We start from the raw sequence: 19,437 nt of genomic DNA on the forward strand, positions 1-19,437 counted from the left end.
GCATGCCATAAAGGTGGAAAAGAATATTCTGAGGTCAAAAGACTATAGCACAGTAGATCTACTAAAGGGAACTTTCTCAATCAGTTTGAAAGATAGTGTTTCTGCCTGCAGGCAGCTTTAACTTGCATTCTTGTCAATTAGAGGGATTTATGCAACTACTACTCTGGTTAAAACAAATACCACACAAATATGGGCTACGTAAGGCATCCATGTAGCATCTAGGGATGAAGTATTCTCAAAAAGAAATTAACGAGTTTTGCAGTACATACATTAAGCTTTTGTAGTGCCCTCCTGTGCAAATATTTAACATGTCAATAATGTTAACTAAGTTACAAGAATTTTTGTGAGACTTCACAATGTTCACCTGGATTGCCTAAGATTCTTGAAAGAGCTTGTTAAGAAAAATGCTGTCAAATGTTTACTTGAAAAAAAAAAAAAAACAAAACAAAAACACACCACCTGAGCTGAAGGCAGCAAAGGCACCAAAACAGCAGGTAGTATTTTTCTAATACTTAAGTTCCATTTGTCACTAAAACTGAAGTCCTCCACTCACTGTAGCGCTTAACAGGGAACATTTCTAATCTGCGTGTGCAAGGAGAGATCTTCTGAACTGGTACTGACCCATACATTTGCTTCATGCTGCACATATTCTGCTGCTTGAACGTAGCCCACAAATAATTTATTTGAATCGCAGTTTGAATGCGATAGCCACAAAAAAAAATCTTTGAATGACATGCAGTTTGTCTGATGAATTGAGCCCTTGTCTTCATAGAAGTAGGTATGTTAAAAAAAAAAAAAAAAAAAAAAAGGAAAGAAAATAAAAGAAAAAAAAATCACTGCTGATCTTCTTAATTCTGTTTGTTTCTTACATGGGGAAATATAGTTAGTTTGCATTTCATACCAAGAATATCAGTTGCCAGGAACATCAGATGCACAAAGGAAGTGTCCATAACAGGGAGCTTCTGAATACGGAGGAGCTTTAAATCACAGGTAAGAAACATTTGCTATTTTTAAAGACATCTATCGAGAAGAAGCATGACAAACTAACTTAAGGACCAATACCAGACAACACATCTTCCTTGATTTTTAATAAAGAGCTATAATTTTAATGAAAAACACAAATCAGAAATGCTGCCATAGCCTGTTAAAACATTTCTTGATTTCCCAAATGTAGTTTGGAAGGCAGCTGTCCACCTCCTTGGTGAGAGGTCATTTTCTTTTATGAAAAGGCTCATGAGATAGTGAAGGAAAAAAAATGTGAAATACTCATAACCTACTTTTGTGACTCCGATGTTAGTTTTTGCATATTATGTGCCCAAATATATATATATATAAATATAAATGAAATATATAAATAAAATAATATATAATTTTATTCCCCATGTGAAACTATTTGAAATAAACTGGTGTACAATTAAAAAAAAAGTCAGCATTTATTTATTTTAATTTGCCAACAAATATTTGCAGGCATTACATTTGCATTAGCAGTAAAAATATTGCAATAAATTTTCAACTCACAAAGCTTTCTGTAACTATCTGTCAGGAAGTCTGTATCAACCTGAACTAAGCACCACCTCACATACACTTTTTCTTATTACTTTTAGGTTTAAAATTTCAGTTTTAACAATGTGAACCTATTTCATTAGATATAAATTAGGAATATGCACAGAATACACACAGGGCTACATTTCAGGGTAAGGCATTAAACGTTTGATTTATAGTGATCAGCCACCTCGATCCTGCAAGCTGCATATCCAAATCTTTCCACAATAAAATTTCAAGACATATGCCATTGCAGGAAATACAGGTGGCTGTAACTCACAGGGTGGGAGAGGAACAGGCTACTTGACTCCATGGTCTCCCCTCCATCAGCACAACCACTGTTTCCAATGGCTGGAAAGCTGCATGAGAGTACTGCTATCACTCTCCATCGAATTCCCAACCCAACAGGAAATTACAGTGTTGCTGGTTCTTTTTTCTACAGTGACATCAAACATTTATAGTGACACATATAAGAATATATTATATATTTATATAAATATATAAAATATTTATATAAAATATATAAATAAATACATATACAAAATATGGCATTACTTTCCAGAGAGATGTTACATTTCACAGGCCACCTTTCCTTATCCAGATTTCACTGTCATACAGAATTTGTCATGAAGTTCAATAAACAATCAGCCTAAAAAAAATGCTGCCAAAGACTTCCTTATGTAACAGCATTACACTTATCTTCATATTAAAAGGACGTATCTTAGCAGACAATTTAAATATTTAAATCCTATGGATCTTATTTAATGCTTTGATGCAGGCAAATAATTTATACCAAAGTCAAAGGAAGCAACAATTGTGTGTAGCATAAATGAAGCACACAGGTCTCAACAATTGTGGAGGCCCACAATCCTCCCATCTTGTTCGCATTGTTTTAAACAAAAGATACTCATACCGAATGCATACTTTGGCAGAGTATATGAAGACCACATAGAATAGATACAGCTTTTAAAAATAAATAAGCAAATAGAAAGGCTGGTACTGTAATGGAAATTTTTTGTCCATGAATATTCTATGTTAGCATGAAGGAACAGGAAATTTAAGCTCTGTTGCACTAAATGAAGCAAAGGACAGATAGAAGAATGTTTTACAGAGAGCTTCAGTGCAACTGTTACTCATTCCAGTGGTATAATTCAGTGATGGGTACATTAAAAGTAAAATAATTAAAAAGAATTTAAAAGATTATCAGAGTATTTGTACCTACATCAAATAATGAAACTTAATCTCTTCTGGAAACACCTCCTTCACTCCACAAATTCATTTCTGTTACCTAGAACAGGTCAGTGTTTATGCATATGGATCTATACATATTTGTAAAGCATCCCATACGTTTACTTTTTCTTTGCATACAGAAGTATACACTAGAATTGTTGTGTAATATTTGGTATTCACATGTTACATTTAAATAAAGTTTATTTAAAAACAATTATATTACAGACTAACAGAATATTCATAATATATTTTACAGAAAAAATAGTCATGTATTTATTTTAGAAATATGTTTCTTAAAAAGTTCTTTGAGATTTTTATAAAACTTTTTACCCGTGAAGATTCCCATCAGACCTGTAAAAAAAAAGCTTAACTTTAGCCTTTAAATCCTTGTGGGTTGTTTTTGTGTGTATGTGTGCGTTTTTGTTTTGCTTTAACAACTCTACAAGTTTACAATTTATAAATTATTTAAAATAAAAAACAGAATCTTTTGGAATCAAATTGGTCACAGGCCGTTCTTTAAAAAGTCAGTGGAGACTCCCTGAATCCATTCTGAAGTGCCTTGTGTTTTTCTTTCTCTCTGGGTATCAATAGTGCAGGTTGACAGGGGAATTCAGAGCTCCCTACATATTCTGTAGAAAGCCCAACATGTTTTAGTGGCAGGGTGCAGCTGCAGAGTCCATAGAGGCCTCTACTCCCCTAACCGCCACAGGAGGCAGTGCTCATAAACTCCTTGCGCAATGCAGTACATGGTGTTTGCCCAGCCCCACGAAGGCCTCTGCTCGGTCCAGCTGCCACACACAGATGCCAAAAGAGCTGGCATCCAGCCCTCATTTGCTTTCCAAGTTATAGCAGTGGACATCTCCTTTTCCCTTGCCATCATATCCAGGAAGCGGTTGTCCATATTTATCCACGCACCAGCAATAACCTCTTTTTCGGCCTTTGGATGGACGACACTGAAACAGAATGGAGGGCCTAATTAGCATAATTTTTGTTTTATTCCACTCTTAGCATTATACAGTAGGGATTCCTGTTTGTTTGATATCTGCACTGCTATATCCTAGCCATATATAGAATCAAACAGAAGATTTGATAGAAGACATTGCTTGAATTAAATTGAAGATTTAACACCACTACAAAGTATTACAATAAAAAGTAGTCTAATAGCCTGCCCATCAAGCACTTTGGATCTAATTATTCCATAATAAAACTGCTCTGAGAATTAGCAGAAAACAGCAGAATTAGGCAGCACAGTTTTTGTCTATTGAATACCAGGACTACTTAAAACAGCACAGACTGATGACTGAGACCCATCTTTGGAAAAGAAAGTCAACAGATTTGTTTTACACTAAAGCACAGGTCGAAGACAGCTCTTGCAGCAATAAACACCCTTGGTTTGCATCTGTTTGCTGGAAGAATTTCAATACTGTCATTGACATTTATTAACATATACATAATCCCTCTCTAATGTAGTTATCACTTCAATAACTGATAGGTGTACTAGAACTTTACATGTCTATTTTGCTATAAATGACTTTGCTTGTATATTAGTCTATGACCTATGTCAATGTTAGAAATCAGATGCTTATTGGAATTTGTTAACAAAAGTGACCAACCTGAAACTGTCATTAAACAAGCAAAGATGCAGAACTTCTTTAGAAATAGTAATGCAGTAAAAGTAGATTTTAAAAGTCTGTCATGTGCTAAGTAATGGTCTCTCCAATAAATGAAAAATGGTAAAAGCTAAACTAAAGGAGAAGAGATGCTGCAGGTTACGTTTGGTGGGTAATCCCGGTCACAGTTCAGCCTTAACAGTATTGCTGGAACACTGCAAGGTTTTCACTCCCTCAAAAGACACATGCGTCTGCAGCACAGTTTTGCAATGGTCAACCTCCTTGCTAAGACATAGCCTCCAGTATGGCACAACAGAAGTTTCTGAGATTTGATGATGGAGAATTCACTGCAAATGCTAACAGAGAAGGTCATTTAGTCAGGACAGAAGGAATTCTGACTCCAAGAGAGTTTTTCAAAGATTAGCGTTTCATCTGTTGTTCCATCATGTGGAGGACGAACAGACTAGACACACTGAAGCCACATATGTTCCTCAATACTGTAAAAGCTATCATACAAACAAAGTAAATGAGCTCTGAGTTGACATCAGAGCAATTCAGGTATTTCAGAAGTTTACACTGGGTACCAGCTGTGGCTTTGCCACCAGCTAGTTAAACTTTGCTACTATCACTCCATTGCATTGCTCTCCAGAGTTTCATACGTCTTACTGTCCCATGTCAATGGCCCACAAAGCTAAGTGTCTTTCCCAAGCACAGGTACATTAGGAAACATGAAGTAAATGTTAGGCTTTACATGTTGCACTAAGTGCCTGACCCTTTGATGTGTAGTTTAGGACCTCAGGTGAAAGGGCAATATGTCAGAAAGAAGTGTGAATATGGGCCACTCCTGGGACTGCCTGCAGCAGCAGGTTGGTCCCTGAGCCAATTAATTTGTGGCAGCAGAGATTAGTGTAGACAGTTCTCACTAGGAAGCTGTGAAAGAGAGATGAGAGCAGATCACACATTAGACACCAATCACTGAACATACTGTCTTGGCAGAAACCCAAGTTTCCAGCTTGCTTATTTTATTTGTAAATATATAAATAAATAACATTAATCACCATAACTGAAAATTAATCTAGCCTTGTGACATATTTTTGAGTAGGAAGTCTAATGAAGAAATAATACAATGCCTTCTCTTTGAATGTGCAGTCCTTCTGCATTAGCTGTATGGAAATGAATGGCAATCCTGCCAGTGGGATGACAAAATTAACTTAAAGAATATCAGCTTTTATAGGAGAGGGTGAAGAATTTCAAGCCTACTGAGAGGACAGCTACATTAATAATTTGCTAAACTACATGATTAGGTTGTGTTTGAATTCTAGTCACTCGGTCAGTTGTTTCCCTGCATCAAATCTTTAAATATAAAAGCAATGTAAATTTTAGAATCATTTATTGTTTCAAAATCCAGACTAGTACTTGTATGTGCTCTTCACGATTCCTGCGAATGCCTGTTCTAAGTTCACCAACACCAAGAGGATGTGTTTCTTAATTTTTGGTGGTAAGTGGACTGGATTCTACCTTAAGTGGTATTCACATTTAGCACACTAAATCCTTCATGCTCAGTTTTGAGTAATTCATAAACAGTTGCTTTTGCATGATTTACGTTTTACAGATAAGGAAAATGAGGCAGCAGTTATGGAGTTGTTTTTCCCAAGAGTAGAGGCACAGATGGGGCCTGAATTAGAGCACGGGGTTTCTGGCTGTTGGCCTGTTTTTCCGGTCATGAAACTACACTTCTACTAATAATAGTAACACAGCCTCCCCTTTTAGAAGTACTATATGAAGTATGTTACACAACTCTGACTGATTCATAGGCTTGCATCAGTGTCAAAACAAATGATCAATTAAAGTTATCGCGTGTTGTTGGTGGTTTTGATTGCATTTTACAGTTGCATAATCAATTTTTGGAATTAACTATAGCACAGTCTGCAGAAACTAATGGCTATTTTTCCCAAACAGGTTGTCTAGAAGAAATAAAAAATGAAACCCTTGGATTATTTGGGCTAGAGCTTTACAGCTAAAATGTCACTCTGAAGAAACGAGAAAAATTTCCTCTTGCAGTCTGTTATTTTGTACTACCTGATCATCCATACTGTCAATACTAAAGTGCTTCTGATTCAAAAGTGATGTTTTTTACCCTGAAACAGCTAGCTTGCATTCCATACTGAAATATTGGGCAATTCACATGGAAAAAAAGTTTAGATAAAAGTATTCACTCTTCTGAATTTTGCACTGCACACAAATTTCAAGGCTTTTCTGTATGACTTCAGAAGTCCAAAAAGCTGGAAAACTGCCCAAGTGGTGCAGTCAATAATTACTTCTGATAGAAGTACCAGCTGCCAGACCCATGCCACCTGCCCCTCTCCCCTCCACAAAGAAGTGCCACAGAGGCATTTGTGGGGCACAGCAAAGCATATGGTATCCTGCTGAATTCCTGATCAGCTCAGAGGTCTCCATGGAGCTACAACCATGGTCTCCTGAAGCAGAGTGCAGACAGCATTGACATACACCTCAGGCCATGCTGGCTCTTGCCAAGCCCAGTTGTTTTCAGTGGAACAATGCCAGCTCACATTTAGGAATATCTGGTTCTGGTATACAAATATGGGGCAATAATTATAATTTCATCAAACTTTCTTCGCATGCCTGAGGCAAAACCATGCCTGTATTAACCTAGTTCATGTAACTATACCTATATATACACCATACTTGAATAGTGTAAGCTAATGTGTGTGATTTATTAAGATAAATCTAAATTTTATAATGTTTGATTTTAATAAAGTTTATATATAAACACAAGGTCTGAAGTTATTTTCATGTTATACCTTGACAGATGAATTTAAGTTCTTGAAATTGTTGCACATATGCAAATTACTCCCTATAGTTACTTCTGAAAAATCTCTAGATGTCCACAAATATCAAGAAAAATAATTGCTTTCAACTCGACTGCAAGAGCAGGTGACCAGGAAGGCAGAATATACTAAAACACAAAGTACCTCCTGAATGAGTTTTCATGGTTTCCAGAGTAATCATAATTTATCAGATTCCTACCATCATACCTCTATATACATGAACATCCTAGGCAGTGCTTTTAGCATTCATTTCCAGAATTAAAAATGCTCAAAATGCTCCTTTTTTGCAATGGATTTACTGTTTCCTAACATTTTTTATTTCCGAATTTTGTTGTCATGACAAAATTGAATTACAGATTGAACGAATAATAGCAAAGAAGGAAATTAATACACCTGCAATTCCCAAAATCAGGCCTTCATTTTGATCCTCCAAAAAGAAAAAAAAAACAAACAACAAATGATATTGCTGTACTGTCTTGCAGAGAGTGGATTCAATCTGACCAGGACTCATTCACTCATAAAATGGATGCTTCTTTTTTTTCTAGGAGATAATTATACAAAGGTAACTCAAATACATTATTTTTGTCTTACATTTTCTAAGTGTGAGAAGCAGCCTCTCTCTGTAAGCCCTATCTGTGAAGGCTTGTGCCAGGGGTTGATTACAATTCATTTTGAGGAAGAGCACACAAACTACATTACACATATTGTATTTACTGATATGGACTCAATTTTCAGGCATCTCTTACAAGATTCTGAGCTGTCCCAAACTATCATGAAACTACTTGGAGCAGTGCAAATTGGCACAGTGCTTGCCAAGACTGGCCAAGTATGAAAGTGCTCCTTCAGCATCTATGTTTTCTGACCAGAGGGGCTGTTGCACATAGCATATCAACCTTTTCTAAAGCAGCTTGAAAGTTTCCAGATAACATGGAGACTACATGCTGTGCAGAAGCTTGTCTTTGCTCTGTACCAACACCTTACTTTAGTAAATGAACTTCTAGGAATTAAGACTAGAAAAGAGTATCCATAAAAAGACTATCCATATTTTTCCCCCTCCGTATTTTTTTTTCTGCCTCAGTTAGAGAACCATGACTGCACAGTGAGGCACTTTAGTATGTGCTCACTGTGGATCTGATTTACCATATATACACACTAGGGACAGTGTGCAAACCAGCGCATTTTTGCTGACAAAGCTAAAACTTTGAAGTCTAAAGACAGATGAGAGGAACATCTACTGAACAAAGTAAATACCAATATGTGGTCTTCTGTAATACCTAGAGGAGGGTAAGTACTGCAAGATGCTTGCATATCTTCAGTGCAGTTACATGACATGCTGTTCTGAAGCAGCTAAGCAAATACTTCTATGGCACAGCCACAAAACAGTCCTTGCCTTGCTCCACAGAGTAGTTCACACAGCAGTCTGTGGCATTTCCTGAATGAATGCAGACTGGTATTTGAGCCCTGCTGTCTGCTAATTTACATGCAGTGAGACATGAATTGACAGTAGGTTCTCAAAATTAAAGAAAAAGAAACTCACCCTGCTTGGGAGTTACCACCACCTGCCTGGGAAAAGCTTGGAAGTAATACAAATTTGGCAGTGTGCAGCCAAGGTCAGAACACTGGAAACCTCACCCCTATTTCAAACAGCCTACCTGACACTGCCAGCTCATTGCAGAGCTCCAGGGAATACCTGAAAGGTTAAGACTGTTTCTAAGAAAACTGGAAGCCAAACAATGGGGAGATACCACTCTTAAAATAAGGTTGCCTCTTCTGAGGTTGGTCTCTCACTTCTAACTAACGAACTATTATGCAGTAATGCACTAAGTCAGCCACTCTTGGTTACCAGACATAAAGAGGCTGACTTCTGTAAACCCAAATGTGAAAAACAAGATAGTCCACAAACAAAATCCGTCCTTAAAGAGTTTGCCTGGAAGGAAATCTGAAGGACTTTTTTGAATTCTGAAAATTTTGGAACTATAACAAGAAATACATTTGGAGACAGGTCACTACCTAAACAATGGTATTAGATGAAATGTGCATACAAAGAAAAAATGTTATGTCTTGCAATTCTGCAAGTTCTTGAATAAGCTTCAAGGGTAGTACCAAATGGAAAATGCTGCTTTAGAGCATGAATGTATTGCATACATGTATATACCTTCCACTTAGGTCTGCATTTACAGAGAGGAAAAAAAAAAAAAAAAAAGAGGAGGAAAATCAGAGTGGGCTGAGGAGCCAACCTTGCTACAGAATAACTACTAGATGTATAACTTCCATGATAACATGACCTGGATTTTGGAAATGATCTGTGTAGCGCATAAAGGACAGACACATGCCTTTCTCAAATTGCTTTTTGTAATATAAACCAACACAGTTCTTCTAGGAACTTTCAAGCATCTATTTACAATTCAAAGCATTGATCTATTGCAGTCATATGGCAACTGCAACATTTAGCTCTGTGGGTTATTACAGAGGCATTGCTTTTTTTAAACTGAAGGGCATTAGTATCTAGGACACTGGCCAACCTGTGTGTGATTAAGTTGGAAGTTTCTCAAATTAATCTGCTGTCATAACCAACAGAAAATAAAAACATTATCCCCATTTGACAAAGTTCAACAGTATCAGATTAGGACCTAAAATTGGGATTAAACTAGCTTCTTTTTAAAGTGATATATAAAATGATATATAGTGCGCTTTGCTGGCAAGATCCTTCCAACAGCAACACAGAATAAGTGAAATGTATTCACTGAAATGCTCAAGACACTGTACTTACTTGCTTTTTCTTGTAGAACCCTTTCTTGTCACAATTTGGAATATGGAAACCCCTGGGACTCAAGACATTCAGGATCTTTAGGTGATTTAAAGTGTCTTCCATTTCTCTACGACAAGGACCCTGTTAGTGAGCACATTTGAAAAAACATATATGAAATTTCATTTACAAATCCCATTCTTCACAGAAGAGTTAATAAATCTGCAAAGGGTAAGAATCACAAAAACAAAACTATTAAAAGAAATGTCAAAAAGCAAAACAATCACAGATGAAATTCTGACATTATTAAAGACAAAACTGATTTCTAAGCACTGAAGGCCCTATGCCATGCTTGCAATCAGACTAACATTTCCAGCTGAAATTACAGCTGTAAGGAAGACTTGACCATTATGTAAATCAGTCATATATGACATATATTGTGAAAAGCTGATCCTCACCAAGTGGGAAAAGAAAGCAGACAATTGAGAACAAACTGCTTTGTAAATCTTCACTAACGTCATTTTATTTCTGTGATTCTGCTAGATTTAAAGACTTGAATGCAATGGATTAAATTGAAAACACGCAGTTTGGCATACTGTATATGCCTTTATAAATATATTGCAACTTTGGACAACAATTCCAAATTTCAGCTGGACCAAATGTATGCACCCATGCAAATGAATGGTTGCACACAGCATTTTCGGTAGATAAGTACATAACTTTTTGCACCAGTTTCTCCATATGCAAAAGGAAGACAATGGTGTAGCGTGGATTAGCTCTAATACAATGACATAAAAACTTCCAGAACCACTTCTAAAAGCATGTCTCAAACACCAAACTAATTGTTTCTCATTGCAGGCCTTTAGGGTACAGTATAAAATGTTACCAGAACAATTTTACAGCCAGAAATCCAGGAGTAGAAGAGTTCAAGTTTTGCCAGAGGCCAAGAAGGCAGCCAGTATCAACAGAAGGATCAGAATTCAAGAATCACAGCCTCTACATACTCTGTGTTTAGCTACATGCTGCTCTGAGCACATTACTGACTCAATTCACTAGCCTGATTCTTCAATAGACGCCCCAAAAAAATTATTTTTCACAGTTGCAGGGGTTTAAAACATTTAAGTTGTTCTATCAAAAAAAAGACCCACTAGTACAATTCTTAATTAGTGAAGTAATGATATTACTACTTGCAAGCATAAATGTTAAGTTTGTTGATATGAAGTGCCTTTCATGTGAGTGTCTGAAAGCATACAGACTCCACAGCTCTGCTGAAGTTTAAGAATTAAATTTTTGGTAAGCAAAGATCTTCCTTGCTGCTTTCATACATTTTTGTTCAGTATCAATCTCACAAGCTCTAAACAAGCTATTTAAATTGGTGCTCTTATTGGCAACTCCTTAAATAAATGGTTCAGACACCAACTGCAAATAACACACACAAAGATTTTTTGAGTTAGTTTTAGAGTTAGTTTTGAGTTAGACCTACAAAAAGAGCAACAGCCTTTTTTAATTATTATCTTGAAGCAGGTTTCAAAAGTAAAAGGATGAATATCAAAGCTAAGATGTAGACATAGGCATAATGGCATTTGCTTGCAGAGGTACCTGCCTCAAATGGACCTGGTTCTGGTTCCAGTTCCTACAGATACAAGCAGGTTTAGTAAATCAGTGTGCCTTTACACACAGGCACATCATGTACGTACATCATGTACGTGAAACATTTATCCTAGTTAAGGTCAGAACCCTATTTCCTCAGAGCTACAAATGCTCATTATTTTACTGGAAGAGGTTTCTTTCAAGTTTTTGGGAAGAAGGCATGCTAAAACTTGGATACTTAAGTGTTTTTACTAGACAGCTGGACATCAATGACAAACTGAACAAACAACTGTGTTAACTTGGAGGCCACACACTCTTCAGACACAGCTTTCCACCTCACAGGTTTCAAAACCTTCTCTTGCAGGTAGGAAGCCTTGTCCGGTTTCACCACAACTGTTTTGATGATATGCCAAAATATATCCATCCATATTTTTAAGTCAGCTGGCACAGGCACAAGGATAACCACCATGCCAGCAGCCAAGAAATGCACAAACAGGAATTATTGTCCCATCAGATTCACCACATTCTGGCTGCCCTGCAAATACTCTTTCTACTGGGCACAGTAAGCTGGAAGCAATAGCAGCTTGTGTGCTGTGAGCCATTACATTTATTCAGTGGCACTAAACAACTACTGCAAGTGGAGGTGGTGTTCAGCACGTCATAGAAATAATGACTTGAGACTTAGTTTCAGCTGAAGCTAAGTCATCTCCCTTGATTTGCTTCATGGAGTATGAACACAATACCACCATACTGAACGTCAAACGTCTTCCTTTTTTCCATTGTTTTGCAACCCAATAATGCTGTTTGCAACCAAGTTTACCAAATAATGACACTACTAAACATGTCACAGAAAACACTCATAGAAACATGTGGAAACAAGATTTTTTGCCAAGAGCTGACACAGTGAAAATTACATTAAAATCAATGTAAACACCAGTGCATTAGGCCTCTGTGTCTTCTGAACATGATCTGTTTGGTCAGCTGCTTATCTGCATTTGCAGATCCAACAGTTGTATTGGCCAAACGGCCAGAATACCCTAAATAGGTACAACAATAACCATTTTTATTTATCTTGTCAAATGCAGAACATGTACATACACACACAGGCACATACATGCAGCGAAATCTCTTAGCTTTTACAAAAGCACTTACATATTCAGTTTCTTGTTTGGATTCGGAAGAGAAATTCAGTGTATCGGTACTCTGTGAATCATATTCCACTTTATAGCGCTGTGTATTTTTGGCTTGCTCTTTCCTGATGATATCTATTTTGATGTGCGGTGGATGCAATTTCAAATCTGGCACCCTGTGGGAGTTTGGGATGGCCTGATTTTCTATGCTACTGGTACTCCTGTCTTCTTCTGAATCACTGGAATTTCCTATGAAAAGAACAAATTCAGTGAAGAAACAAAGTTAGTCAACCGCCAGCTGAGTCTGGAAGGGCAACAGACCACTAGACTACTCTACATCTTTAGTTTTTCTGTACAGAAATCTTATATAAAAACACGAGCAATTCAGTACTCTGCATGCATCAGGAAGTCTATAGGCTATGTGTAAAGAACTGCAGTAAATTTTCTAACTGAAAAATCCCTTCAATCCTAGTGAGCCTTTCAAGTATACCATTCCACCACCTGTGCTAGGTGCCTATGAATGTACACCCTGCCTTGCTAATCACTTGAAAAGTATTTACGTTCACTTCGTTTCAAACTATTTGCAAACCACTACCGCCCAAGTTTCTCACTCCTCATTTTTTTTTTTTTTTGTTGGTTTCCCTTCCCGGCAGGAGGAGGCAGGTCTGCCAGGTGTGGAGCCCTGCCAGCACCTGGCCCTGAGTCAGAGCTCTGTTAGCAGCCTGACCAACATGGGTCGTGCAGAGCATTCAAATCATGTACTTCTGACCCAGAACAGATTTAAACAACTTTAATTTAATACAGCTAACACGAGTATGTTATTGGATGGAGAGCAACTCTTCATCTTCCCCAAGAGAGTAAATTAAAAAAAAAAGCGTTAATAAAAAATTCTACCATGCTGAGTTTGATGGTTCTAATTAACTATTTTTAACACTGTTTTTCTCACTTAGTTTTATTCCACGTACATAACAGGAAAGAAAAAGAAAATAGCACATTTTCATTCCTCTACTATTAAATTCAAAAATATTTCTAGTTGTATAAAATATATTTTGGGGTAGTGGATAAAAAAATTACCATTCATTCTGTAGTGGTGTCACAGGACAAACATCTACATTCATTATGAGTTTCAAAAATATTTTTTCATTAAACTATCATCCACAAAACTACAGGAGAAACCTACAGGAAACTACAGGATTATTTTTTCCAAAATACTGCATAAGCCCAGCGTTCCTGTACCTTCTGAGGTATTTGTCTACACAGCATTTCTCTCTTAGAAGACTCTTGCAATGTAACTGTAACTGGCTGCATTTCCTCCATGGAATTTTTCAAGTCTGGATACTCCTGCTACTGTCAGCTAAGTCCCACTAGTTGCTGCATTTTGGTGCCTTGGCTGCTGGCCACTTTTTTTCCTCTCTTTTTTTTTTTTTTTCTTTTTCCCTTTAAGGAAATCACATTGTGAGCACACAATGATAACTGATGTGCAAGAAGCATCCTGAAAATCTGTATTAAAATTATACTTGACGGCTCACTGGAAAACCACAAAAGCCAAGAAATTTAGTGCTAAAACTGAAAGCCCATGTTCACATAGCTCATTTGAGTCTCGTTATTTCAACACATACAGTATCCTGGCACTGGCCATACACAGGAACTGAGGAGGAAAACAAGGAGGAGGCGGCGGGATCAGAGTTAACATCTTGGTACTGGTGGTTTTAGTGTAGCCACTGCTGGCAATGAACATAATTGACCGGGAAAATCCAACTCCCAGTGCAAATGGATTAAGGAAGTTCAAGTCTTAAGTCTAAATTTCCTGGCTTTTGTGGGTTTAACTCAGACTCTCAGCAGTATTTGAACATATTTTTGGTGGTTTAATGTCCTGTTTTTAAACAGTGGTATTTTTTTTCCACATTCTCAGTGAATTTTGCAATAAATGACAATAAAATGTTATAAACCTAAATCTTCTAGATATAAGTACTGTGACTACTGTGTTTCCTCGTCTGTCCATTTTTAAGTTTACCTACTATAAAAAAAGTAGAAAGTATTCTTAATGTGCATTAAGTAATCAGCATGCTGATCATTTCACAGTTTGTATAGACCACCACATATTGACAGAATTTCTTACACTTGAATTCAGAATGGTCATAACGCCACACTTTAAATGGTAAAGCATATTCCATTAACTCAGTTCTACAAAAGTTGGTGCCATGGTACCTCTACATCCTGTTGTAATGGAAACAGAACCGCTACAAAAGTTGCTTCTTCTCTTTCAATAACAGATTAGAAGGTTTGTATATGAACAGTAATACTTCAGACTTTTGTGTGCCAAAACCTGAATTGTAAAGCCAGTGGCCTACTTTAGTTGGCATTAAGAAGTTCCTGCAATACACACCATCCATACTGATTTCTAGCAATTTCTAGTAAAGACCAAAAGCGTAGCACATAATGCAGGACAAAGCTACATGAAAGGGAGGTGTGATCCTGCTCAGGGAGGGAGGGCACCATGCCACAACCTTAGTTCCCAAGCATCAGATTTAGAGCTGAAACTGGAGCATTACCCACGAGGAGGCAGGTACTATGTGTACACACAGGTTCAGCATAATACTTCTTTTTTGCACCTTGAATTTTCAGCCTTCATGCCTTGAATGTGAGCTGTAGAGACCTACTTTGCACTTTTTAAGCAATCAAAGCTCCTACTGACTTCAAAACAGGAATTCTTCCTGCGCCAAGAATGCAAAAACAGGAACTCAGCATTCTGACTATTTAGGCTGAAAATGGAAATATTTTCATCAGGGAACCAACATTCAGCTCTGTCTTTCCCCTCCTCTAACAGTCATTGTTAAAAGCACTGCCCCTCCATGAAACACTGCCAAGTCTCACGTATCGAGGAGACTCCCTCCGTTTTCAATTCATTTGAAGGATGAATAGTCAAAGCCAAGTTCATGTGATGAAGGAAGCTGTTCCATGTTCCAAAGAGATTTAAAACTTCAGTGAGTACCTCTGAACTCTCGCTCATTTAAAGTATGAACAGCCTGGGAACAGCACATAAATAATTATAATAAGGCATCTCTTAGTCTCATAGCAGCCAGTTAACTGGAACACTGGTGCCACTTCCTCAGCTAAGGAAAGGCCAGCCAAAGAGTCCCTGTAACCTAGCAGAAAAACTCCTGGCTTTTTAAAAATGCAAACAGTGGAAAGCCTTTTGACACACTTTTCTATTAAATAAATGTTAACATACTTGCTGTTGGCTAACAAACAGTTTAATGAAATGTTTGCACAGGGCTGAGTTTTCTTGATCCGAATCCCAATTTTTCCTGCCTCTAAAGTTTCCAAATATGCATGCTAACAGAACTTTTTCCAGCTGTCCCTTCCTCTTCAAACCAAACAGAACCTGCTCGGTGAATGTCTCATTTACAAGACATGTAAAAGGTACGGGAAAGCTTTCGTTTGTCTGAAGGTTTATTTGCAATTCAGGGAAAAACAACATCCTCTTAAACACTGCTGTGCAAATGCTTTGTTCTGAACAACCACCTCCAAGGGCCAGGAAAACATAACTATTTTTTTTTTTTTTTTTTTTTAAATTCCTGGTCTTATCACTGCCCTGATGTAATCACGCTGCAGCACAAGAGCTAGCCCACACTCTCTAGTTTCCTCGCACCCTCTTTCCAGGAACACCAGGCACAAATCGCAAGGATTTCACTGTCTCCTCTTCAACGGGGCAGACTCACGAACCCAAGCGAGGAGCACACAACGCCTTCCCTCCCCCAAACTGCTTTCAGAAAGAGCAACTTCGCCTCTTTCGCGAAGGATTACTTCACAGCACCAGGGGTGAAGATAAAAATTAAATAAATAACGATAGTAAGAGACACAAGAGGTTCACCTCCCTTTCCCTTTGGGGTAAAATAAATTAAAAAAAAGAGCATCCCTCCTTCAAAAGCGACCCCAGCCCTGGCTGCCCGACCTCCCCAGCGCGCCTGGTTACTTTGTAACTTCCCGAAGAAAGAATGAAGCAGCCGCTTACCTTCAGCCAGCGGCCCGGGCAGCACGAAGGCCCGCAGCTTGCCGTCCCCCGTGGCGTTGGTGCAGAGCCCGCGGCCCTCCAGCAGCGCCTGCAGCGGCCGCGCCTCCTCCCGCTGCGGCTGGCAGCTGAGGCCGGCGCCGCAGCGCTCCGTGTAGATCCCGCAGGGCTGCCCCAGGCGCAGGGCGCAGGTGAGGCAGCAGCCGCAGCCGGGCTCCCGCACCCGCTCGGCGCAGTCGGGCTGCAGGGGCTTGCACTGCTGCAGCGCCCGCGCATCGCAGGGCTCGCAGCGGACCACCGGCCCCGCCAGCGCCAGCGCGGCCGCCGCCCGACGGCCTAGCAGCGCCAGCGCCGCCGCCGCCACTGCCCACAGCACGCCGGGCCGCGGCACCATGGCAACCGGGGCCGCCGGGAGGCGCCCCCGCGCAGCTCGGCCCGGGGGGAGCGCCCCGGGCTGCGCCGCTCACGGGACTCGGGGCGGCAGCGCCGGCCGCCGCTCCTCGCCCGGAGCTGCGGGGCAGGTAAAGGCAGCGGCCTCTCGCAGCACGGCCGGCGCGAGGGGAGGAAGCGGTGCCCGCAGCGCGCTCGCACCGGCCCCTCTCTCTCTTCAGCCGCCGGCCTTTGGTAGCATAAAGGTGATGGAAGAACTCGCCGGCAACAAAGGCAACTTTTCCTTCCTATCCCCCCCCTGCGCCCTGCAGAGCGCCTCAACCACTTGGCTTGAAACTAACGTTGATGGCTTTTCTTTTTTTTTTTTTTTTCCACACACAACACTGAAAAAAAAAAAAAACGCTTCCAAAAGTAAAAAAAAAAAAAATAAAAAGAATAAAAATAATCAAAATAATAATAATAAAAAAGCCCAGACGGTCTGAAGAAAACTTGTTTCAAAAACGCTTAGAAAAAAATTTAAAAAAAATTAAAAAAAGCAAGGGTGAGAGGGGTAAGAAAAAAAAATAAAAATAAAGCGAACACGGCTCCCTTCTTTTTTATTCTCTTTGTTGGCTGCTTCCCGCCTCCGCTCCCCGCGACTCTGCGCCCATCTGTCCGGCGGCGCTGCCCGGCCCTGCCATATATCGGCACGGCCGCCCCCCGCCCCGCCCCGCCCCGCGCCGCTCCGCTCCCTGCCGCCCCGCCGAGGCCGCGCAGCGCCCCGCGGCGGCAGTGCGGGGGCTCGGCGCGGCCCCGCGGCGGTCACTGGGGGCTGGGGGCTGGGGAGGGGCCCGCGGCGGTCCCTGGGGTTTATGGGCACTCCTTAGTGAGGGGCGTTTCGTGGTTTTTTTTGTTGTTTAGGGGATAAGTGCTGTGTATGTGCTTGTGTCCCCGTGGCACCGGGAGGGGATGTACGAGCAAAGCTCCCGGGCAGTGCCCTTTTTTGGGCTCCTTTCTTCAATCCTGCCTGCTTCGGGGCTGAAAGCCTTCCCTCACACACACGCTTGCACAGATGTTACTCTCTGACACCCTGTGCTCTCTGGCACACGATCACTCGGTACACGTGGTGATCCAGGCCCGTGGATGCAGCTCCCCCATCTTCCTAAAGCGTTCTCTGAGCTCTTTAAAACTTTTCCCTCAGTCCGCGAGAAAATGCTTTCCATTGCAACATCCTCATAAGTCTGTGGGGAAAAAAAAAAAAAAAAAAAAGCAAAAAACAAGCCCTACAGTCGATTTTGCAAACTGCATGTGTTTTCGCTCTGTAGCCAGTGCAAACTCTGCCCCCACTCTGCTTGTCTTGTTTTGCTTAACTTTGGTGAAGAAAATTTGGATTGCCAATGCAAGAATTTGTGACCATCCTTTCTGCAGCACTCCTGAGACCTAACACAGAAGGATATGGTGAAATGTATATGTAGGCACATATATGGCCTTTCTATCACAGGAGCCTGCTCCGTATACAAAGTAAAATGAATAATGCTTACAGATACTGGCGTATACAAATACTGTCTGCCATGGAAATGATGAGCCAAACCATTACGCTGTTTTTAACCCCTGTGTTATTAACATTGAAGTTCACCTTCCGGTAATTCATCAGCTGTTCACGTGTCTAAATTCAAGTGGTAAAGTGTAGTTTTCAAGTGGAGATGTTATCACTCAAGGTACTGCCCTGAGAATCTCAAAATCTGCTCGTTTTTTATAAATCAAATCTTTTTTAGAACATTAAAATCAGCTCTGGCTTGTTTTCTCTGTTCTTTGTTCAGACAGTACCTTCCAAAATACTATCTGGAAAGCGACACTGAACTTAAAAAGACAAAAAAAAAAAAAAAAAAAAGATTTTATGCGTAAATAATGTGATGCAAGAGTTAATAGAGACTTTTCCTAGGGAAATAAAATGAATGAGGTGTTGGAAGAGAGGTCAGATTCGCTTAATATCCCGATAGGCGACTGCACCAACGATTTTCAGCCTTTTGTCCTCTTGCTCATTTTGTTAATTGACCGAAAGAGGTCGCCGGTTGTCCAGTATTGGATTCGAGACTTACTAAATCGGAGCGAACCCAGCCACATGGGGGGAATTAAAAAAGCACTTGTACACTGCATATTTTCCTTCCTTCCTTCCTTCCTTCCTTCCTTCCTTCCTTCCTTCCTTCCTTCCTTCCTTCCTTCCTTCCTTCCTTCCTTCCTTCCTTCCTTCCTTCCTTCCTTCCTTCCTTCCTTCCTTCCTTCCTTCCTTCCTTCCTTCCTTCCTTCCTTCATCCCTTCCTTCCTTCCCTCATCCCTTCCCTCATCCCTTCCCTCATCC

The 19,437-nt window shown here is 39.9% G+C and overlaps 1 protein-coding gene across 1 annotated transcript; it reads right to left on the reverse strand.

Moving 5' to 3' along the window:
- Nucleotides 1-1,414: 1,414 nt before the first annotated feature.
- On the reverse strand, nt 1,415-17,765 carry IGFBP3 (insulin like growth factor binding protein 3). The gene is made up of 4 exons (XM_027451290.3): nt 16,713-17,765; nt 12,720-12,946; nt 10,002-10,121; nt 1,415-3,725 (listed from the first exon to the last, which is right to left on the reverse strand). The coding sequence occupies exons 1-4, from the start codon at nt 17,101-17,103 to the stop codon at nt 3,600-3,602; spliced, it is 864 nt and encodes a 287-aa protein (XP_027307091.2). The 5' UTR covers nt 17,104-17,765; the 3' UTR covers nt 1,415-3,599.
- Between the last annotated feature and the right edge of the window lie 1,672 nt (nt 17,766-19,437).

This window comes from Anas platyrhynchos, chromosome 2 (genome assembly GCF_047663525.1).
Source record: "Anas platyrhynchos isolate ZD024472 breed Pekin duck chromosome 2, IASCAAS_PekinDuck_T2T, whole genome shotgun sequence".
Lineage (NCBI taxonomy): Eukaryota > Metazoa > Chordata > Aves > Anseriformes > Anatidae > Anas > Anas platyrhynchos.